The sequence below is a fragment of the Peromyscus eremicus genome, chromosome 4 (assembly GCF_949786415.1).
Source record: "Peromyscus eremicus chromosome 4, PerEre_H2_v1, whole genome shotgun sequence".
Classification (NCBI taxonomy): domain Eukaryota; kingdom Metazoa; phylum Chordata; class Mammalia; order Rodentia; family Cricetidae; genus Peromyscus; species Peromyscus eremicus.
The window spans coordinates 15,269,781-15,291,821 of NC_081419.1; the positions used below are offsets into that span (position 1 = coordinate 15,269,781).

General features: G+C 55.3%; 1 protein-coding gene across 1 annotated transcript in view; it reads left to right on the forward strand.

Annotated features, from left to right (window-relative positions):
* Positions 1-1,324: 1,324 nt before the first annotated feature.
* Positions 1,325-22,041, forward strand: part of Kcnt1 (potassium sodium-activated channel subfamily T member 1) — a 45,416-nt gene continuing 24,699 nt past the window's right edge. The window contains exons 1-11 of the mRNA XM_059260322.1: positions 1,325-1,717; positions 6,998-7,039; positions 13,660-13,739; positions 14,729-14,828; positions 17,200-17,256; positions 17,646-17,694; positions 18,525-18,584; positions 18,799-18,873; positions 18,941-19,024; positions 19,597-19,691; positions 20,606-20,786. Coding sequence (XP_059116305.1) covers positions 1,431-1,717; positions 6,998-7,039; positions 13,660-13,739; positions 14,729-14,828; positions 17,200-17,256; positions 17,646-17,694; positions 18,525-18,584; positions 18,799-18,873; positions 18,941-19,024; positions 19,597-19,691; positions 20,606-20,786 — 1,110 coding nt within the window. The 5' untranslated portion in view covers positions 1,325-1,430. The remainder of the gene's footprint in view (positions 1,718-6,997; positions 7,040-13,659; positions 13,740-14,728; positions 14,829-17,199; positions 17,257-17,645; positions 17,695-18,524; positions 18,585-18,798; positions 18,874-18,940; positions 19,025-19,596; positions 19,692-20,605; positions 20,787-22,041) is intronic.

Here is a 22,041-nt window from a genome sequence, read left to right on the forward strand (position 1 = left end):
TCCATCCAATGGTGAAGGAATTCAAGAAAAGGAGAATAGTGAGCTCCTTTTTGTGAGGTCTGTGATGTAATTTTGTTGTGGACCAGGAGACCCTGCAGCTGTGGCAGCCACTCAGGACTAGTGTGCGCCAGAGAGACTCCTGTACCCAGCCAGAAGTCAGATAGCCAGACGTCCCAGCATAGACACCTGTCTGCTGTGACCCACCTGTTACCTGGCTGAGTCACCTGCAGCCTCTGGGGGAAATGAATGGGCTGGGCTAGAAAAAGCCTATCATGTGGCTGCAGAGGTATCTCTGAATCAGCTAGTCCTCCCGACAAATGCCCGCTCTGGTCCTTATGCTCCAGATCAGTGAGGGAGGCCACTTCATCCCTCAGCTCCTCAGTCTCCCCACGGTGCGCTGCTCAGGTTGTTACGGTTTGGTCTGGTTTAGTGGGGAGGGGAGTGTCCAGATGGATGTGTCTGTTCATGTGAGTGTTAGCTGATGTGTGTTGTGCACGTGTCTGTGGAGGCTGGAAGTCAACCTCGGTGTCTTCCCCAGTCACTTTCTGCCTTGGGTTTGTTTGCTCGTTAGTTTCTGTATTTTAAGACACGATCTCTTTAGTGGGGGCTGGGGCGCACCGATTTAGTGAAGCTAGCTGGTCAGCAACCTTCAGGAATTCGTCTGTGTCTGCTTCTCCAGCTCTCTGATTTTAAGTGTGTGCTGTCACCATGTCTGACTTTTTTTTTTTTTATGTATGTGCTGGGAATTGAACACAAGTCCTCATGCTTGTGTGGCAAGGACTTTAATCACTCCGAGCCACCTCCGCATCTTCTGCTCGGGTTATGAGGTGACACTGTGCAGGTCCCCGGGTACCTGGCACAGACAAATACCATGTATCTGGAGTTGTCACACACAAGATGGGGATTCAGTGCGCTAGCATCAGTAACTGCCCTTTGTGGGCTGAACCCTGACAGCTTTGGGACAGGATTGGAGGGTGAGGACCCTGAGCATCTACAGGAAGGAGGATAGACTTATCCTCCTTCATTTATCATTATCACTTATCATTTCCCATCTGACCAGTGGGCTCACTTCACTTGGTCAGGCCTGAGGGAGGGATTAGAAGATGGGTGGGGATCTGGGCTTCCTGCCATCCTGAATAATAGATAATGGTTCCCAGGACACACAGGAGTACCCTGTGATGTGGGTACATGCCCAGCAGAGATGACTATCTCATCTCTCCACCGAACTTCCTCTGGAGGCGAGCTGCCAGGGCCATATGAGCTGTCACCTACACTACCCTTCCTGCATTCATTCCCTTCCTTCAGCGCGGTGGCCGTTATCACCGTTGCTATTACTTCTGGTAGGCGGCAGGTAGGACAGCTGTATACTGGAACTGCGTCCTCCTTGAGGCATCCAGGTTGGAATAAGAGCCTGGGGCCGACCTTGGTGCATGGGGAGCCAAGACGACGCGCTCCCCACCCCGGACCATTCCACTGTGCTGCGCGTTGAGGGTGAGGAGCGCGCGGTGGTTGCGCCCGGCGCCGCCCCCGCCACAGCCACCCGCGCCAAGCGCTCCCGCAGGATGGCGCGGGCCAAGCTGCCGCGCTCGCCGTCCGAGGGCAAGGCGGGTCCGGGGAACACCCCAGCCGGCGCTGCAGCCCCCGAGGAGCCGCATGGGCTCAGCCCTCTGCTGCCGGCCCGTGGAGGGGGCTCCGTAGGCAGCGACGTGGGCCAGAGGTAGGGACGCTTGCGGGGGACCAGGACCCCGCGGGAGGGGCTTCGCATCGCTTGCATTTTGTCTAGCACGGGCTCTGCTCCCGCCACGCCTGGTGTTGCCTGTAGCCTGGGAAGAGGGTGCCCTGACGCCCCACCACCCCTTGTCTTCAGCCTGGCCTGGGGAGACTTAGACCCTGGCCCCCTGCTTAGAGGCTGAACCTAGGGCCCAGCAAGTATGACCTGGGCTCTGGGTCAGGTGGCCCCGGCCCACACTGTTCCAGGAAGCCCCACACGGGTGGGTTCAGCGAGGGACACTCTGGAGAGGTAGGCACTTCAGAGGTGAGCAGCTGAGGCCCAGGCTGGCTGCATAGCAAACTGGGGGGGGGGGGGGGGGAGGGAGGGACCGCTAGTAAAGGCATGAACAGGCTGAGCACCAGCATGGCTGGGCAGCCAGGATGCAGGAGGCTTTAGCAGAAGGGAGCCCACCCTTCTCATCCTCCTGCAAGCTCCAGGCAGGATGTGGCACCCCATTTCATGGATGAAGACACTGAGGTCTCTGCAGCAGCGAATCCCTAGCCGTCACCTGCCTGTGCCAAGAACCCTGCTGGCTGCTGCGGGGGGGAATGAAATGAATCAGACCTGGCCTTGTGTGGGCGCATCGTGGGCTCGAAGCCTGTTCCGGTAGCGGTTGGGGCAGGACTGGATGGGACCAGGCCAGGCAACTTCCTGGTCACTGGCGTTTAAGGATAAACAAGAGTTGGCAGGGCCTTCTGGACAGAGGGATGGTGAAAACCCTGGGTGGGGTGCCGGTGCTGGGTCGAGCCTGATGGGTTGGCAGTGGCTGGTCCCAACAGATGGCTGGACTAAGGTGATCAGAGCACCCCCTTCCTCCCTTACCTCCCCCATTTACACCAGTTTCCTGCTTCTCACATGGGAAGGCTGATGCCACCCTTGCCAGAAGTGGCTCTTGAGGGACCTCCCACAGCTGGTGGGCAGCTCAGAGCAAGAGGGTAGTTAGGGCTGCTCAAGGCCCTAGGGACCCTTCTTGGCCTCTCCCTTCTGTTAGTGGACACTGTGGGCCAGTGATCCCGGAAGCTCCCTTCCCAGCCTACCTGGCCCTATGAGAGGTGAGCTGCAGGGATGGCAATTCTGCCCAGCCTGCATCTCAGCCCAGAGTGCAACACTTCCGTGGCCACCTCTTCCAGGAAGCCCTTCCCCATCTGCACTTACTTCTGCACGTGGCTGCCTTTGACCCTGTAGCCCACAAGCTCAGCTGCTGGCCCTCTTACAAGGATGGCTCTCTCCCTGACTTGCAGGGTCCTTGCCAGCTTACTTCTGCAGAGCAGAGAGAAGGGAGCTGTCTACCCAGCTGGGCCCAGGTGCCACCTGAGCCTCTTAGCTGGCATCTGAACAGCTGCTATGATGAGCAGTTGGGAGCCAAGGCAGATCCCAGCTGAGGAGGATGGGGTAGAGGGACACATTAGGAATTGGGTTTACTGAAGTTTCCAGGCAAGATCATGGGCTGTGACTTGCCCTTGTCCCTGTCCTATGTCTGGGCCGCTGTCCAGGAAGTTAGAGCCTGGTGCCTCTCCACCACTGGGAAGGCAGGGAGGCAGAGAGAGGAGAAAAGTATCTTCACGGCCCCCATGCATGTCCACACTGGTGGTGTGACCCTGCCCACATAATACCTGAAGCACGGCACTTTCTCATAGATACAGCGGGCCTGGTGTCTGTTCCTCTCACTCACCCAACCTGTCCCTTCTTCCTCTGTCTCCCACTGAGGTTTAGAATGGTTAGGAAATGTGAGCTGGGCAGAGGGGGCTCTATCCCAAAGCTTTGGGACCCAGGAAGGGCTGGGTCATTAGTGAACCTCTCAATGGGTCAGGTGCTGGGACTCCGTCTACACCCTTGGATTCACTTGACTTGAGGCCACCATTGAGGCCCTCCCACCCCGCCCCGCGCATGTCTTCACTGGGGCCACCCCTTTGAGCCTACACTGTAGAGAAGCTCTCAGTCCACTGAGGGCAGACACCAGGAGGAGGGACCTCCCATCAGGGCATAGCCCAGGAGTAGAGGCTGGGGCAAGGGTGCCAGGAATCCCCCTTCTCAGTGGCACCCCAGCCTGCTTCTAAGCTGACCCGTCTAGGATCAGCTGTCCACTTTACTTCTGAGCTGAGCTTGCCCCATACTTGCACACCCATCACAACTGCCCCAAAGCCAAGTGTTTTGAGGACTAAGGCCCCCCTACCTTATGGCTTTGTGACCTACCCCCAGGACATTCCAGTCCCTGAGTCTTCAACCTTCTTCCCAGGCGACACATGTCTGCTCTGAACCTGCACTCCAAGACCCCATCTTGACACCTCCTGACACCCTCCCCTTCCTCACCACTCACTACCTCAGTAGGGGCATGGCCACACACTGTGATATCAAGTCTCTCAATAGCCAACCAGACTCCGGGTCCATTCCATTCCCAGGCTCCATCCCTGACCATCACATGTCAGTGACCCCCGACTCCCGCAAAGGCTAAGGCCTTCACAAGGCAGCTTCTCAGGCTCAAACACTGCCTTGATGTTCTCCCGAGAGGTCCCCACCTGCCAGTCCAGCTGCAGGGGCCAGAGTCTCTCCCCGTCCCCGCTTCATTCACCCTAGTGTTCTGGGGCTCAGGAGGTGACTCCTTGGATCTTCCTTGTCGGGATGTCCTTGTCCTCCATGTCCAGAACTGATGGGCCCCACAACCCTTCAGGATTATGGACCCTGCCCTGCCCCACCAAGTGGCTCCACTGAATGGCCTTCATACAGCACCCCTAACCCTTTCTAGGCTCCCAAGTGCCTCGTTCCCTACTCTGACAGTTGGACACACGCCAGCTTTACACACTGCCCCCCAAGATCCCTTGGGGCTTGCCTCAGTTGATACCCTGTTGTTCCGCTCTCTCCCCCTCCCTGGTATGCCAATCTGGACAACGGTTTATCCTCTTGGAATATACATGGGTACCAGGCTCAGCTATGGGGTGCACTCCTTCTTGGACCCTCTAATGGACACAGATTTTTTTAAGTGTGTTGAGTTTGGGGGGGCTGTCATAGACTTGGGCGTGGAAACCATATAACTTGATTTTCTCATGGATTTGGGAATGGATGTGGGCGGGCTGCTCCAAGGCCTCTCCCACATTCAGGCCATCCTCCCATGCAGTCACACAGTGTTTCCTCTCTGTCCCTTTCTGTAGCTTGAGTCTTGAACAATTCCTACCAGTATACTAGCTGGTCTGCATGGGGTTCCCCCCATAGGACCCCATTTCAACTTAGTTTCTGCAATTTTTTTCTAATATCGTTAAGTTATACCCTGAGCTACCAGGGGTTGTGGCTATAGCCTGTGAATCTAGGGATACAACCCAGTGAAGAATAAGTGGGCTCCTTGTTTGCTTATAGGAACCTCCCTGACATGAAATTAATTATCTGAATGCCCAAAAGCACCACCTAAGATTCAGGGTTCATGGGTACAGAGAGAAGTGGACCCCCGAATACCCTGACCTCCCATCAGCCAAGAGGACTCATAGGAAGATGCCTAGCTGAACTTGACCCTTTATGGTTCAAGTCAGGTATGCCTGTGTCTACCCAAAGGCTCCTGTGGGGAGCCCCAGGTTCTGAAGAAAGCAACAGGCTATGGGTACAGAGAAGAACCCAGATTGTAGCCTCATTCATCCTGTGTCCAAGCTGCTTAGGGCTGCCGTGCTGATAAGGGAGGCATAGTGGTACCTAGGTCACTAGTTGCTGGCGTAGATACTGCCAAGCCATCTTGGATTTGGATGTTGCAGGTGAACCTGCCTTCATTCCCACTGCTCCCTGCCCTCCGCAGCTCCCCTGGCAGGTAGCTCAGGTGACCAACCTCGTATTCCCTGGTACCAGTCGTTGGCAGACTTTGTATCAGCCAGTGATGCCCTGCCCCTTACACACAGGCTGTTGTCCTTTAAGGGGAAGATATGAACACCGCAGAGGTGGGAATTGCCCAGACAGTGGAGATGTAGCCTCTTCAGAATACAGTGGAGTCACCTTGTCCCAGCCTCAGGCACTCATGCAACATGGCTCAGGAGTCCAGACGGTACCCATGCAGATGGGAGTTGGTCTGACCTAGGGAGCAGATCTGGGTTGTAAGCATCAGGTCTGGTCCTCCATGCTAGATACTACATGATCCTATTCCCATCGTAGGAAGCCACAGCCCAGGCTCTTCAGACCCTTATCTTGGATGTTAGGGCAGAGCTGGGGCGAGAAAGAGAATCTCAGCTACACAAACAGACAGGGAATTTGGAAGCTCCCAGGAACCCCCAAACTTCACACACAATTAAACCTGGGCTCCCTGTATTGTGCAGAGCTGTCCACCCATTGCCATACCAGTGGGGACCTTGACTCTTCCAAGAGTACATTCATCCTCCACCTTGTCCACCCAAGGACCAGGATGGGCCACGTATTGGAAAGTGAAGAAGGATCCTGACCTCACAGAGGTCCCAACACAGGTTGTACTGGATGCTGCCTGAGGTCTGCAGTGATCTTCACTGCATCTTTATCACCTGGAAAACAGTTGTTTTAAAAATGGAGAGAGGCCCCTCTGAAGTCCTTGTTGGAGGGGCTGGCCCTGCACAGAATGCTGTCAGCACCCAACACAAGCCGGGACTTCAGAGCTGCTGACCTCTATCATCCTGACCCTGAGCCCCTTCTCCATGACAGGATAGTCTAGGGAAACTCAAGGTCAGGTTGTCTAGAGCTGGCCAGGTAGAGGAGTGTACCCCAGTCACCCAAGAAACACCAGCTCCCAGTCCCGGCCTGCCCAACTACAGGAAACCAAGAGACAGGCCATCCAAGGTTTCCTGTGCCCAACGGTGATCCTGTAGAGGGACTAAATTGTCCTCAGTTTCCTTGGTTACAGTGCTACTGGAAGGGTTACTGCTGGATGCAGGGTCACATAGAGGCCTGGGGCTTAACACTGAATGGGAGAGAGGCAGATCTTTGTCTCTTGGCTAAAGGTAGGGCCCTGCCGTCACTGTGGTCGTCACTCTGGCCAGAATGCAGAGCCTGCATGTGCAAGCACCTATGGACTTGGCTGCTTTCTCCGGTTCCAAGGGGTAGGCCTGGCTTCTACTGCCTTGCATGCTAGGTGCCTGTCCTGATACTACCTGTCAGGCCTGGGCCTCCAGAGGTCACAGGGATGGGTGCTTCTGGCATACCCTATTGCTCTGGGATATTGCCTGGCGTCCTAATGTGGTCCTGGGGCCTCATCCACCTTCTGTGTTGATGTGTCCACTCTGTCTCCAGGCTTCATGTGGAAGATTTCAGCCTGGACTCTTCCCTCTCTCAGTAAGTGCTTCTTCACAGGGGAGGGACTGTCTCGGGGACAGACGTAGCCCGATACCCCTGAGAACCAGGCCCTGTGGGAAAGGCTACTCTTGCCCAGTACCAAGGGCCAACAACCAAGCAGAAACATGACAGTGTTGGTTAGCCCTTTCCAGGACCAGCAGTTACTTCTGGTCCTGGGGTTTGGGGCTGAAGACACATTAATGGTCCCCTTGGGAAAAATCTGCAGACGGAAATGGGCTCCCCAGAGGTGGATACTTGTGTTAGTTCCTTTTCTGTTGCTGTGAAGAGACACCATGACCAAGGCAACTTATAGAAAAAAGAGTTGACTGGGGCTTACAGTTTCAGAGGTCATGTCCATCATGGTGGGAAGGAAGCAGTAGCTGGGAGCTTACATCTGATCCACAAGCATGAAGCAGAGAGAGCTAACTGGGAATGCTGTGAGCTTTTGAAACTCCAAAGCCCACCCCCAGTGACAGACCTCCTCCAACAAGGCCACACCTCCTAATTCTTCCCAAACCATTCCACCAAGTGGGACCAAGCATTCAAGTTTCGGTGAGCCTATGGGGGCCATTCTCATTCACACCATCACAACGCCCCAGACCAGTGGTGTCCAGATCTTCAGCAGCAGCCAGATGACAGGACCCAGGCCTGCCACAGTGCCTGTATGGTTAGTGTTCATGTAACCCCAGAGCCTACAAACTTAGCTCCTCTCTGCTTCCCGTGTGGGTTAAAGTCTACAAGGGCCAAGGGCTCTGCTGGGTGCCTCTCTGTCTTCAGCGTGGAGTTAGGTCAAGCGATAAAGGCTTTGAGAGTGGAACAGGCAGGACCCCTCAAGGAAGCCTGTTAATGGCGTGCTCCTGGGACCCAGGTCCCCTGTTGTCAGTGTGGTCTCCAAGTGGAGCCTTGCCTGTCATTTCCATTGATTAATGGTCAGAATTGATAACCACCCTTTGCTCGGTGTTTCCAGCTGCTGGCCATTTGGGGTGCTTCCCTGCTACTGTGGTTCAACCTATTCTGACCCCACAGCTGTAGGCTGGGTAGCTGGGGCCACAGCCTGTACCTCCATCTCCTAGCTTAGGGCCTTGTGGTGCAGTAGGTAACAGACATGGCACAGAGGTACCCACCTCATGCCGCACTCTCCTCCTCCCCAGGCACCTGAGGGACGGGGCCTCAGCCCTGGCAGTGGTGGGGGAGCAGGAACCTGTCTATGGCTGCCCAAGGGCTGAGGCTGTGTCCATGCTGCCCCACAGCCAGCACCAATTAGAGTAGATGTCCTAGGCTCTTCAGAGAGCCCCCGAGTCCCAAGAAAGCTCCCTTGGTAGGGGAGTTAGTTTGAGAAGCCGGTGCCCATTTTCCCAGGCCAATTGGGTCCCTTCTCTCAGTTTCCCAGGTGGAGTTTAAAGACCCATACCTGGGCAGCCTGACTTCGCTGCCTGCCCCCAGGCTCTATGGGGCTGAGGCCTGGAGCATTATAAAGGGAGCTTCCTGGGGAGCTCTTCTAGGACAGCAGTGAGAAGCTAGGAGAGCTGTGGGCCCCACCTGGTCCTTCAAAAAAGATCCAGAGCCACAGGACGGTGCCACAAATGGAGTTCTACTGACTCCCCTGGGGATTATGAAAGTTTGGGGTTGGGGGCATCAGATCCCTTCCCACTTGGCTGGCCCTCTGCAGGTGCAGGGAGGAGCAGGTTTGAGTTGCCCCTGGCAGCCTGCTCTGGGTCCTTCTTACCCACTCACCCAGGACGCCAATACTGTGACTACACCCTCTAGCTCCACCCTAAGGTGGATCGTGTGTTTTGCTCTGACTCAGACTGGTTGGCCCTGTGCTCTATCCGGTGTCTGTGGGCATGGCTGGTGTGTATGTAGCCAGGCTGTGAGTTTGCACTGTGATACACTGAACATTCTAGCCCTGAGATGGCTTTCTGGCTGCATGAACTTTGACCCCCATGCCAGCACCATGAGCTCCTGGGCCCCATACCATTATCTCTCACTGTATCCTCTCTCTAAGCTCATTCCCAAGGGACACAGTGGGACACATCTTAACTCCACCGTTGGTAAAGCACTTACATCTTCTGGGTACCGTGTGATACTATGGGAGTGTTTACTCTATCACTGTTCCCATTCTCAGTGAGGAAGCTAAGCCAAGGGCAGGCGAGAGGCAGAGTCTGCATCTGTGTGGATTCCCGGTGGGCACTGGCTCTCAGGCTTAGACTCTGCCTGCTGGGCCAGCACAGTTTCTATGGTTCCTGGGAGCTTCATATAGACCCAAGGGTGCCTGTGAGAGCTCTGAGAGGTGCACCTTATTCACAAACTCCTCGTGCTCCTATAAGACCGTGCTCTGTGTCCATCTTTCCTTAGGCCAGATCGCGCATGCTGTCTTAAACACAGACTGGAGTAAAATGGATACTTTCAATCCCTGTTTGGTGTGGTGCTAGAGGAAGTGAGTGGCCACAGTTTATTAAAAATTTAAAAGTAAAGGAAGACTCATTGATTTCTCTGGCATTGAAGAGCTCTGACTTCAAGGGAGCCAAGCAGGCCTTACGGCTCTTCCAGGAGAACACCTTCAGCCATAAGTGGGCGGGCACTGCTGCAAAACACCTGGGGCCATCAGATGGGTGTTGGCACCCTAATGGGCAGCCCTCTGGGAGGTGGCTGTGTTCTGCTCATGGGGTGTCATTAGTCAGGGCTACACCAGTTCAGGGAGGATGTCACTAGTTAGATCAGTTTTCCAGGGCTGGGGAAGGATGTCAGCAAGGGGCAGGGCTGAGTGTCCCAGGTTCCTGGTTGTTCACTGAGCAGTACAATACGGCACCATGGTGGCTTCTTGGTCTTCACAGGTGGCTGAGTTTTCTGATATCAAGATGCTCCCCAGAAGATGACGAGAAGGGTCCTTGAGGGTCCAGGACCCTGGAGAGTGGAGCTGGAAGTGGTCATGGGCATGGGGTGGAGGACTGGGTGCTCAGGGGACCTGGGGGCGGTGGTCAGAAACAGTTGGGAAGCAGCAGGGGATGTCCAACAGGAATGTGCCATGAGAATGTCTAGTGAGATGGGGCGGCAGGGACAGAGGGAGGGTCAGGGTTCTGTCCTTCCCCAGGTGGGGTCCCTGGGAGGACTCAGAGCCTGTGGTTAGAGCTCTGGCTGTAAGAAGGGCACATAAGTGCTTCTCCAGTGTGTGCTGGGGCATCCGTCTCTAATGAGAGGGGAGAGGAGGCGGCATTGGTGTCTCTGCAATGGATAACTGCCCAAGGGGAGTGTGACAGTCCGTAGACTGGCTGAGTGACAGAGGAGGAGCTTACGCAGCTCAGGGTCAGATGTCAAGGGCCCACATCTGGTGATACTCATTCTGCAGGCAGAGGTCTGAGGTGGTCCCAGGCATCCTACATGGAAGGAGCTGGAGCACACATGACTTATGTTTCCCTTGCCTACAAAGCCACCAGGACTGACTGTGGGTTCTTCCCTAGTGATCTTACCTAATCCTAACCCCACTATCAGCACACACACACACACACACACACACACACATACACACCACGGCTGTATTTAGTCCCTATCTTCTTCCTGCCTCTTAGGGATTAAACTCTTAACACATGCCACCTTATGAACACTTCATCATGTCTATACCGACACAAAATAGCAAAGGGCAGTGAATAGAGAGCCCAGCCACTGGGGGCACACCGTGGCAGGTGGAATTTAGTGCCTTGATCTGGCAGGTTGCAGAAGCCTTCTGTCACCACCCTTGAGGCCCCTACATTTAGGGGTGGCATGGGAGCAGAGGCAAAGATAGGGGCGGGGAGCCACAGTGGATCAGAAAGGCTGTGGTCTGTGCTCTAAGGGAGATGGAGAGAGATTGCCCAAAGGTCTTGGTCACCTGCTGAGGGCCCTGTTTTTTTTTTGTTTTTTGGTTTTGTTTTTTTGGTGGGGGAGGGTTGAGCATGTGGGAAGACTGGTGTGGGATGGCTACCCACCAACCCCACAGTTCCCCACCCAGAGTTTTCTTGAGTGAGAGTAGCAGGAAATATTAGATAGAAGGATTTAGATTGTGGAGATAGACAAATAGAAAATAAAGGATAGCCTCGAGAGGACCTGGACCCTATTCCAATGAGCCCTGACTGTCTCTGCCCCAGAATATTTATAGAGACGCCAAGGGGTGGAGCAAAAGACCTCCTCCCCCAGCACAGCCAAGTGCAGACCATCTCAGACACCTGGTACTCAGGCCCGTGGTCCAATCATCCTCTCTATGAGGACCTGCTGGGTAAAGCCACGAGGAACCTGAAAATGGGCTCCCACAGAGTGGAAGACCCTTCTCTGAGGTCTTTATTGTAGAGGAGGTGGGTGGCTAGGAGAGTGATTCGTGAGCTTCATGCATGCTTTTAAGATACAGGTGGTCCCTCACACCACCTGATAACTTCCCTGCCCCACCCCCACCCCTGTGCAGCCTGTCCACCTAGCCTCAGGCTCCTTCAAAGAGAAAGGTGCACAAGTGACTCTTCAGTCACTCACGTACAGTGTCCTTTCCTGCCTGGGGGTCCTAGCACCCTAGAAAAACCCTGGGCTGCCATGCAGCAGGGTACAGTTTTGCACTGAGCATAGTGCAGTACACCAGGGCACTGTAGGGACATGGTGGGGGTGTTATGGATAAAGTGGGGTACAGAGGTGTGTTGTAGCATAGTGGGTATGCTGAATGATGTGGGATGTGGAGCTCGCTGGTGTACAGTGTAATATGTGGGGCATAGCTGATGATGTATACTGGGACAGCAAGGTGTACTGAGGTACAGTGGGGGATGTTGGGTAAAGTGAAACTCGGAAGTGTAGTGGGATATGCTAGGGTACACCAGCCATTAGCACTGGGTTGGCCCCTACTTGCCTATGGGAAGCTTGACTTGCTATGCAGTCCAGGTGGACCCCAATAGTGCCCTGGTCCAAGTGAGATGACCAGGCCCTTGGGCCCTCAGGGAACTCTGACAAGCAGAGCCACTGTGACCCAGACCACTCCCTCAGCCCATGGACAGGATGCACGGCAAAGCTGCTGTGCACACAGTGGTCTGAACTCACCAGGCTTCAGGGATGGTGATTTGATTTTAAAATACGTTTTTATTACCTGCATTTATTTATGTATTTGGTGTGTGCTTGTTGGAGCATCCGTGTACCACAGCAGGCATGTGAAAGTTGGTGATAACTTGCAGTGGTCAGTTCCCTCCTCCCACCATGTGGGACCTGGGGATCCAACTCAGGTCTTCGGGCTTAGTGGCAACTGCTGCCACCCACGAAGCCATCACACTGGCCTGATAGTGACTGTTTAAAACACTGGGGGCTGCAGGAATGGTCATTCAACTCTCCAACTGTCTGGACAGAGCCAGTACCTGATCAGAGGGAAGAGGTGTTCAGAGTCCACCCACCCTGGGCTTGGTGGCGCCTTCCCTGGTAGACAGTAGCAGTGACGGGGGAAGGGTAGAAACAGGAATCGAAGCTCATGTTTGTCTCCTTTGCCCATAGAGAGGCAGCAGCCTTCTCCATGCCCTGCAAGGTCCTTCCAGGCAGCAAGACAAGCCTGCAGGACACACTGTCCCTCTGCCCTTCTGACTTGTGACCCTATACCGTGCTATGGTCCCCGGTGCTGTGTCCAACCTCATTCCTTCCTGGGGAATTTCAGCCTGGTTTTTTGGGGGGTGGTGGTGCTGAAGTTGTGCTGGTAGGAGCCACATGTCCAGGGAGCCCTGTGTCCATCACATTGAGCCATGGACCACTCTAGGGCACGTGATTGCCCTAGTTCACAGAGGAAAATACTGCAAGCTGACTACACCTGCTCAGGAGTCCAGGCTCCAAACTCGGACTCCCATCATCCTTCCTGTGTCAACAACGGCGTTTTCATCTCCTGCTCCTGAGTGGGATGGGTAGGGCCTAGGACTATGTCTGAGGCTTGGGGATTCAGAACAGCGGCTTGTCTTCTCTTAACCAGAGTTATTCTCAGTAAACACATGGCTCTTCCTGGTGTGGCAATGGGGCATAAGTGAGTAGTCAGATGCTCACTTGCTGTTTTCTCTGGGTGATCTGAGGACCTGTGGGAATGTAAGTGTGGCCACACCTCAGAGACCGGCCTGTGTGTGCAGTGCCATGGGAGGGGATGGATGGAGATCAGGTCCACAGGATGACTTGAGGTGCAGCTCACGGATGACTACTTCCTGCTGACCCTTCTGACCATCCCCGAGATCATATTGACTATAGGCCTCACAGTACAAACCTTGAAGGCCACCAGACGTAATGACTGTCAGCTCCTGAACATTTTACTAAGGTTTGAGTACCCAATGCTCAAAGCTCCATGGGTGCTGTGGCCCTGATCTCCTTGGGGCCTGGAGGGCTCTGCTGAGGGATGCTGAGCAGATGGTACACCAGTGGCCGCAGGTGTAGCAAGGAGGGGGGGGGGTTGGGAGGACCAATGGCTGCTTCAGACACAGACCTTGATGGGCCAAGGTAGGGACATTTGTCGTCCCCCCCCCCCCCCCCGCTGCTCCTGTGGTTTGAAAGAACCCAGCTGGGCTTGGGGCTCTGGCTCTGGCTTGAGGCTCCAGCCCCTGCCTTGAGCCTGAACCCCTGACCCCAGGCCTCAGCCTCCTCTCCTCCCTCAGGGTCCAGGTGGAATTCTATGTCAACGAGAACACCTGCAAAGAACGACTCAAGCTTTTCTTCATCAAAAACCAAAGATCCAGTGAGTCGGGGGCCTGGGGTGCTCCGGGTGGACAGGGATGGGCAGGACCGGGAGCCCAAGGAGATGGGCAGTTACATGGGCAGAGGGCAACGGTCACCTTGGCTTCCCATTTCTTGACCTGTGGAGACATGCCCCCCCCATACTGGACCCTGGGTTGAACTGGGCTAGGCTGCTCACAGGAGCCAGCTGGGTCACCTCCCCTGTGCCACTCCAGCCCACACCCTAGGGATCCCCACCTCCACGATTCCCCTTCTCCTTCCCAACTTTAAGCTCGGCCACTCTGGACCTACCCAGGATGCAAGAAGGGGCTTGGAGGTTAGGCTGTGGTGCCAAGTGTCCTCAATCTGTTCCCATGAGGGAAGTGCCCTCAGGGAATCCCCTGCACCCCAAGCCTCTGCACCCCAAAGCCCCTGCACCCCAAAGCCTCTGCACCCAAAGTCCCTGTACCCCAAGCCCCTGCACCCCAAAGCCCCTGCACCCCAAGCCTCTGCACCCAAAGCCCCTGCACCCAAGCCTCTGCACCCCAAAGCCCCTGCACCCCAAGCATCTGCACCCAAAGTCCCTGTACCCCAAGCCCCTGCACCCCAAAGCCTCTGCACCCCAAAGCCCCTGCACCCCAAGCATCTGCACCCAAAGTCCCTGTACCCTAAGCCTCTGCACCCCAAAGCCCCTGCACCCCAAGCCTCTGCACCCAAAAGCCCCTGTACCCCAAGCCCCTGCACCCCAAAGCCTCTGCACCCAAAGCCCCTGTACCCCAAGCTCCTGCACCCCAAGCCCCAGCACCAAGCCTCAGTGCCTCATCTATTCAGTGGCCAGAGGAGTCTGGGGGCGTGTGTGGTGCAGACGCATCTGTCCTCTGCATCTGGAATGCAAGTGTGAGATGGAGGTCCATGCAGGGCCACTTCAGGGGGGAGCTGTTGAGAGACCCCAGCGGAGTGGGTGGGCCTGCCCCTTGGAGCTTGACAGCCGTGATGTCACCCTCCCCACAGGCCTGAGGATCCGGCTGTTCAACTTCTCCCTCAAGCTCCTCACCTGCCTGCTGTATATTGTCCGCGTCCTGCTCGACAACCCAGACCAGGGCATCGGATGGTGGGTAACTTGTGGGGCTGGGGCCAGGGTCCTGTGGCTGAACCTTTCCATTAAACCCCACTGGCATTATGGGTGTCTGTGTGGGAGACCTATGACCAACACCTCACCAGACTCCCAAGAAGTCAGTCACCAGAGCCTTGGGAGTCTTTTCTTCCCCTAGTGTGACCCCAACGTAGAGTCATGCCTAGAATGTGACTGGGTCAGCATGAAGAGGGGGCCCCCCAGTGTGGTGCTGTGCATGCAGCCACAGTGTATGTGTTCCAACCACCTCGAGGAAGAAGGCCTGCTCTCAAGTGTCCTTAGAGGAGCCCAGCAGATGAGGCTGGGAATTCTTCCTCTGATGTCTTCTCAGTAGTCCTCCCACTGCCTTGCTGCTCTGAGACATCAGTGCTGTTTCCCAGCCCAGATCCCTGCAGGGTGTCTAGGGAGGCCTCGGCATGCTTCTGGTTCATCTCTGGGCTGGTCCAGAGGCCCTCGGTGCCAGGATTGTCTTGAATTGTGTCCTGTGGGGTTCGGAAGCTGGGCCCTGGGCCACCTGCAGGCTTGTCACCCCTACCTCCTACTCTGCCCCTTCCATTCTCTCAGTTCTGAGGTGACGCTCCTCCCCCAGGTCTGAGTTCCTGCATCGTCATTTCCTGCTTTCCCACATCCCTCTGAGGACGCTGTGCCTGCCCCTTCTCTTTGTTAGTTACTTCTGCTGGGACCATTTCTTTTGAACTCTGTTGGCCTCTAATTTGCATACCAGTGGGCTTGACAAGTGGGCTCAGATGCCACGGGACTCCTTAGCCAGAGCCTGGGGTTTGAATACCACTACTGGGCCATCTGTGAACCCTGCCAACATTGAGTTACCTTTGGGCTACTCGGAGTAGGCTCTTCTTGAACTGCAGGGATCTTGTAAGTCTCCAGACAGGAGGCCAGACCCAGGAGCCTGTGTGCAAAGTTTTACTGGTTCCTTGTTTTCATCTGTTGCCCACTTTCAGGAAAACTAGAATTCCCAGAACAGAAACCCTCACATGCTATTGAGAACAAACCTTTCATCCCTGCACAGGTCAGAGGAGGAAAGAACCCTCTGTGGTTCTTTGAGGAGAAATAGAGGCTATGAGTGACTCAGACACTGTTTTCTGGGTTTGTTTCACCTTCCTCAAGTCCCAGAGGCTTCAGGACTTCTGCTCCCACCTCCCTAGAGGACCCAAGTCTGTTGTCTTCATCACCATCACTAACAGGGATAATGGCCTGGAGGGTGGGTAGATGATGGCTATTTGGGTGATGGATGAATGCGTGAATGATGGCTAGTGGTACACTGGATGGGTAGATGGTTGAATGGATTGATGCATGGGTAGCTGGATAGATAGAAGACGAGATGCTAAGTAGATGTTGGAGAAGAGGATGCTTTAGTAGATGGATACATGAATGACAGATCAGGTGATGATGGATGCATGGACCAAAGATGAGATTATACATAGATAGACATATGGATGTTGATGAGCGATGAATGGATAGTTGTTGGATAGAAGGATGGTCACAGGTAGATGGATGCATGGGTCACAGATCAGATGATGATGGATAATAGATAGGTGGATGCACGGACCATAGGGAGGTAAAGGATGGATAGGCGAGTGGTTGCTGATGAAAGATGAGTAGATAGATGTTAGATAAGAGGATGAGAGAGAGGGTGGGTGGATGATTCAGAGACTTCTTTGGGTACTGAGTGCAACAACCCCCAATAAAGCTCAAGAAGAGAAGAGAAGAGGGTAGGAGCTGCCCCTTTCTGGGTTCTGTGTGCAGTGAGGTCCCTGTGGTAGCTGACCCTGGTGCTGGTTATGGCCTGGAGCAGAGCTAGCCTGTTGGCTGTGCCATACTATCTCTCATCAGCTGGTTCCAAGGTGCTTGGATGTGCTTATCTTTGAGTGGCGTGGGGATGAGGGTCATTAATGCATCTCCTTGAGGTAGTAATGTTCTTTCTGACTCTCAGGAACTATCCAGGCTTGTTCAGGCAGCTCTGACCTCCAGAGGGCGTAAGTGTCCACACTGGGCCATGTGTGGTTGTGCAGAGCCCATCCCTGGAGCTTATCATCAGCACAGGCTGAGTCCTCATTTTCTCCTGAGCAGCATCTCACTGCAGGGCCCAGATCTCCAGACAGGGATGTGTTCTCTATGCTTCTTGTTTAGAGAGCCTTCCTACATGGTCACTGCAGGCCGGGGAGGCTCCTCATGCATTAGAGCATCAGCTCCAGTCAGGATATATGGTGGGCCCTGAGTGAGCAAGTGGGTGTCCTTTCCATTTACCCCGAGCCCATGGCAGCTCTGGGAAGGAGCCTTGGCGTTGGCCCTGGAGGTCTGTGGCTGGGCCAGTGCTTTTGTCTCTTCACAGCTGGGGCTGCACGAAGTATAACTACACTTTCAATGGCTCATCCTCCGAGTTCCACTGGTGAGTCTGCTCCTGGCTCCCATTTGTCAGGCCACACTGGGCTGGGCCAGGGAGGCGGTGGCGGGGCAGACAGGTGTGATCAGTGGGAGTTTAACTGTCTGGCTCTGTGGAGCCAATGCCCAGCCTTAACCTGAGACCCATTAAACTCCCTGGGACGTGTTCAGCCGCACCCTTGTACCCTGGCTGAAGTCAGTGCCGAGGCTCTCCCCGATCAGAGGGGAGTAACTTAATGAAGCATATGTCAGTTCCACCACTCACCCCCCACATCTGGCCACTGGGCTCTCACTTGTCAGAAGAATGTCACCTCAGTAACATTCTTCTGGAGCCTGAAGAGGAAGTGCCCTGGCAGTTGTGACCCTGTTCCGGCCTCACCGCCCTTCTCTTCCTAGGGCACCCATCCTGTGGGTGGAGAGGAAGATGGCTCTGTGGGTGATCCAGGTGAGTCCGAGCCTACCTCTCCTCCCTGTACCGTGGAGGCTGCTTGTGTGGACTCAGTAAGGAAAGGGCTCGGGTTAAGTATGAGAGCAGAAGTCCCATGTTCAGCAAGCAAGGGACTCAGGCTCACTAAGAAAGCAGGGCACTTAGGCTCAGAAGGCAGAGACCCAGGTCTAGCAACTCTTACTATAGTTTTCCCAGAGACCACTGAGGGCATGCTTTCCCCGTGATCTCTTTCTCGGTGAGAATCTCTCCTTCCTGCTGACCCACCCTATCCTTACTGTCTTCCTAGGAAGTAGAAGTAGGGGTCAGTAACTCCGGCCAGCTTCTGAGGGGGTCTTCCCCAACCATGTCCCAGAGGCCTGGGTCCCTAGCCTGGAGGATCCCATAGTCCTATGCTGGTAGTGGAAGCTCCATCCCCACCCAGGGCCCAAGGAGTACTGCCAACTGAGCCTCGTCCCCTCACTGCCACCTCTGCCTCCCAGGGTGGCTGTAGTGGTGCTCTTCAGGTTCCCCCACCCCTCCTGCTTCACCTGCCCTGATTGTCCACAGGGTGCCCCAGCAGGGCGGAGTCTGGACTGCCCTCTGCCTACCCACTAAGGCCTAGAGTAGCTGCCTGTAAGTCTTTCCAGTCAAGACCATCTTACTTCAGCAGCAAGGGTACAGGCAACCCTGTAGACACACACACACACACACACACACACACACACACACACACACACACACACGCACTCCCGAATACCCAGCTTTGTTAGGACTCTGCCTGCTGAGTCTCTCATAGGTCAGGCCCTGTTCCCAGATCTACTGCGAGTCCCTCTGCTCTCTTCACTCAGGTCATTGTGGCCACAATAAGCTTCTTAGAGACATGGCTCCTCATTTACCTCAGCTACAAAGTGAGTTCCTCCCTGGCCTACCCTGCCCTGGTTCCCCACCGTGCCCTTTTTCCACAGCCCCTCCCCTAACACCATGATCCCTAACTCGAAGACTGCCCACTTCCAACCTTTACCTCTCCCTGTCTCCCAATCTCCCAGTCCCCTTCCCTGACCCCGACTGCCCTGTGGCCCTGTTCCTGCCCCTTGCTGGCTCTGAAGTACCTCTGGCCCCCAGGGCAACATCTGGGAGCAGATCTTCCACGTTTCTTTCGTCCTGGAGATGATCAACACGCTGCCCTTCATCATCACGGTAGGTGAGCCCTAGCCCCAAGCTTGGCTACCCAAGCCCCACCTGACCTCTCCCCCACACACCACAGGTCTTCTGGCCACCTCTTCGGAACCTGTTCATCCCCGTGTTTCTCAACTGCTGGCTGGCCAAGCACGCGCTGGAGAACATGATCGTAAGTGAGATCAGCTCCAGAACAGTTACCCCACCTGCTGGTGGGACCAGGCAGTGGAGGAGACTCCATGCCACGGGGATGCATTCCAGTCCAACCTTGAGCTTCCTCTTTCTGTGAAGACACCTTTTCCGGGGCTGAGGAGGTGGGATAGGGTGTGCAGATGTGAGCGAGCACAACCAGAACTGGGCCACAAAACCAGGGCCAGAAGAATGGAGGCTCCAACTGCCCCCATGGCCAGCCTCTGCTGGAATGTATCCATCCCCTCCTGTAAATGAAAGCCAGGATGACAGCTGTCTCCCTGGCAGCCTGCCCCCTCCTGGCCGGTCCCCTTGACTCAGCCCTGTGCCAGTTGCAGTGATATAACAGTTTTCAAGCCAAAGGTGCTCACACCTCTCTGCCCTCTGGCATATATTTTGACATCACCCAGGGCATGGCTCATCATCCTGAGACCAAGCTGAGGTCTGGGTGACCAGCACTGTAGCCCTCCCCTGGGTTGGAAGTGTGACCAGATTTGCCTGTTATGCACGGGAGTGTCTGTGAGCCCTGCCTTCTGATGGCTGCATTCTCTGCAGAACGACTTCCACCGTGCCATCCTGCGCACACAGTCTGCCATGTTCAACCAGGTGCTCATCCTCTTCTGTACACTGCTGTGCCTCGTCTTCACGGGGTGAGTGCCCTAGACATCTCATGGTCCATCCCGTCAGGTGGCCATGGCTAGCCCACTCCTCGGGCAGACCTCAAACCTAGAAGATGTGACAAGAGGCAGTGAGAGAAAGGGGAACAAAGCTGACTGTAGAACTTAGCTCCAAACTCTTGAGTCCAGAGAGCAGGGATACAGCGGCACATCTGGCCTGCAGGTGCCCGCCCATCTGACTGTGTTTGCAACTCTGGAGGGAACCGGCCCCTGGGCGGAGTGGGGGCCCTTTGGTTTGATTTCCATCTGAGAACAGAGTCTAGAAGCAGCCGGGGTCTCTGGGAGGGTCACCTAGAGTGGGAAGCTTCTGGTCACCCGGGCAGACTGCCAACTTCCTGCATCTGCCATAGAGTGGCCCTGCTCCATGTCCTCAAGAGGTCCAGTCACCACCTGCTGTACCCCAGGCAAGGATGAGCTGGCTGGGAGTGGCTGCAGGGCCTGGGGTGCAGGTTGGCAGGGCTTGGGGCAGCCCCACACCGTCACTGCCATGGCCACGCTCCTTCGCTGCGGAAGCACACCCCTCACCATTGCAGCCCCACCTCCTTACCACTGATTAGAATGAGCAGCTTTCCCAGGCTCGGACTTAAACTCAGTGCCAGGGGGCCAAGGTCCACCTGTGGGCGATGGGCATCCAGGCCTGGCTCTACAACCTCACTCAGTATCCCAGTGATCAGGGGTGCATCACTTAGGTCCTATGTGACAGGGTCTCCAGGTCTGGTAGAGCCTTACTCCTCTAGGAGGGGGGAAGGCCCGGTCTCCCTGTCCACAGCAGCTACCTCAGGCAGCCCACTCCACACTGCAGCCTTGTCTCTTACCATTCAGCCCCTCCCATGCACGGCTGCAGCCCCTCCCCGCCACGGCTGCAGCCCTGTTCTTTGGATGTCTAGGACCTGTGGGATCCAGCACCTGGAGCGGGCAGGTGGGAACTTGAACCTGCGGACATCCTTCTACTTCTGCATCGTCACTTTCTCAACTGTGGGCTTTGGTGATGTGACACCCAAGATCTGGCCCTCCCAGCTCCTGGTGGTCATCCTGATCTGTGTGACCCTTGTGGTGCTCCCACTGCAGGTGAGTCCCCATGCTCAACACGGGGACAGCCAGGAGGCCGCTCCCTGAGGAGTGGCATAAGGACCGGAGGGATCCAGGGAGGTTGGGAACACATTGGGAGGTCATTCCCAGGAGAGCACTGGGGAAGAGCACCGGGAAGGTGCTCCCTGCTCTGTGGTGGGTCATTGCACAAGTTCTCCCCTAACTGGTGAGCAGCGAATTGGTGTTCTGCCCAAGAGCAGCCGGGGGGCACAGGCTTCTCCTTCCAGAGGGTCTTAGGTGCCCAAGTGACCCCCGTAAGAACCTATGCAGAGACACATTGTGAGGGTGAACTTCACCCCCTTTCCCACCCACAGCTGAGCAACTTTTAGGGCTACAAGGGGCAACTGAAGTGTCATTGCTGACCCTACGCTCTGACCTTGGGCTTGTCCCATCTCTGGCCTTGCAGCGCTGAGCCCCAAGCCCAGCAGGCACCCCCTTACCTCTCCCAGAAGGAGCTGCCTGCCCCTGCACTGCCCCTGTCCTGAGTAAGCTGCTCTGAAAGTCTGCAATGTGCTGATCCTTTCACGCATCACTATCCTTCCGGGCACCACCACCACCACCTGTTAGCTTCCCTGTGTCCAGACGCCAGTCCTGGAGCATTCTGCTTCTAACTGCTGGTCTGTGAACTCGTTCCTTGCCTTGGTCAAGGGTCCTGCCCTTCTACAGGCAGTTGGGGTTTTAACGAGGCCTAATACGTTAACATTGACATCTCAACATTTTCCTCTCTTACCTAAAAGGTTCATTCCCTCCCTCAATTGTAAGTCTGTTTTCTTGTAAAAGTTTAAGATTAGCTCCTCACGTGGAGGGCCAGGCCCACCCGGAACAGAGTGTGTATGGCGGCATGGGGATGGGCCTGCCTCAGCCCCGTGCACATCCCTCCATCCCTCCAACAGCACCTCCATTCCTGAGGTTCTGCATAGAATACTCTGGAAGGTGTCTCCAACCCTCCCTCCTCCAGTTCAAAAGCCTTTTGGATCCTTGCTAGTCTGTGTAAGATTTCTAATTCCCAGGCCAGGCCTCTGGTAGTACCCACCTGTGGCCTCAGCCTTAAGCAGGTTCAAGACCAACTCCCCACATGAGGATTTTTCTGAGAATCCTATAGACACACGTGGCAAGGACCAGGTTGTGGCTTATTAGGCCTTTAGCATTTCCTAGCAAGTCTCTGACATTTCTGGAGTGTTGCAAAGCTTTCTTTCTTTCTTTCTTTCTTTCTTTCTTTCTTTCTTTCTTTCTT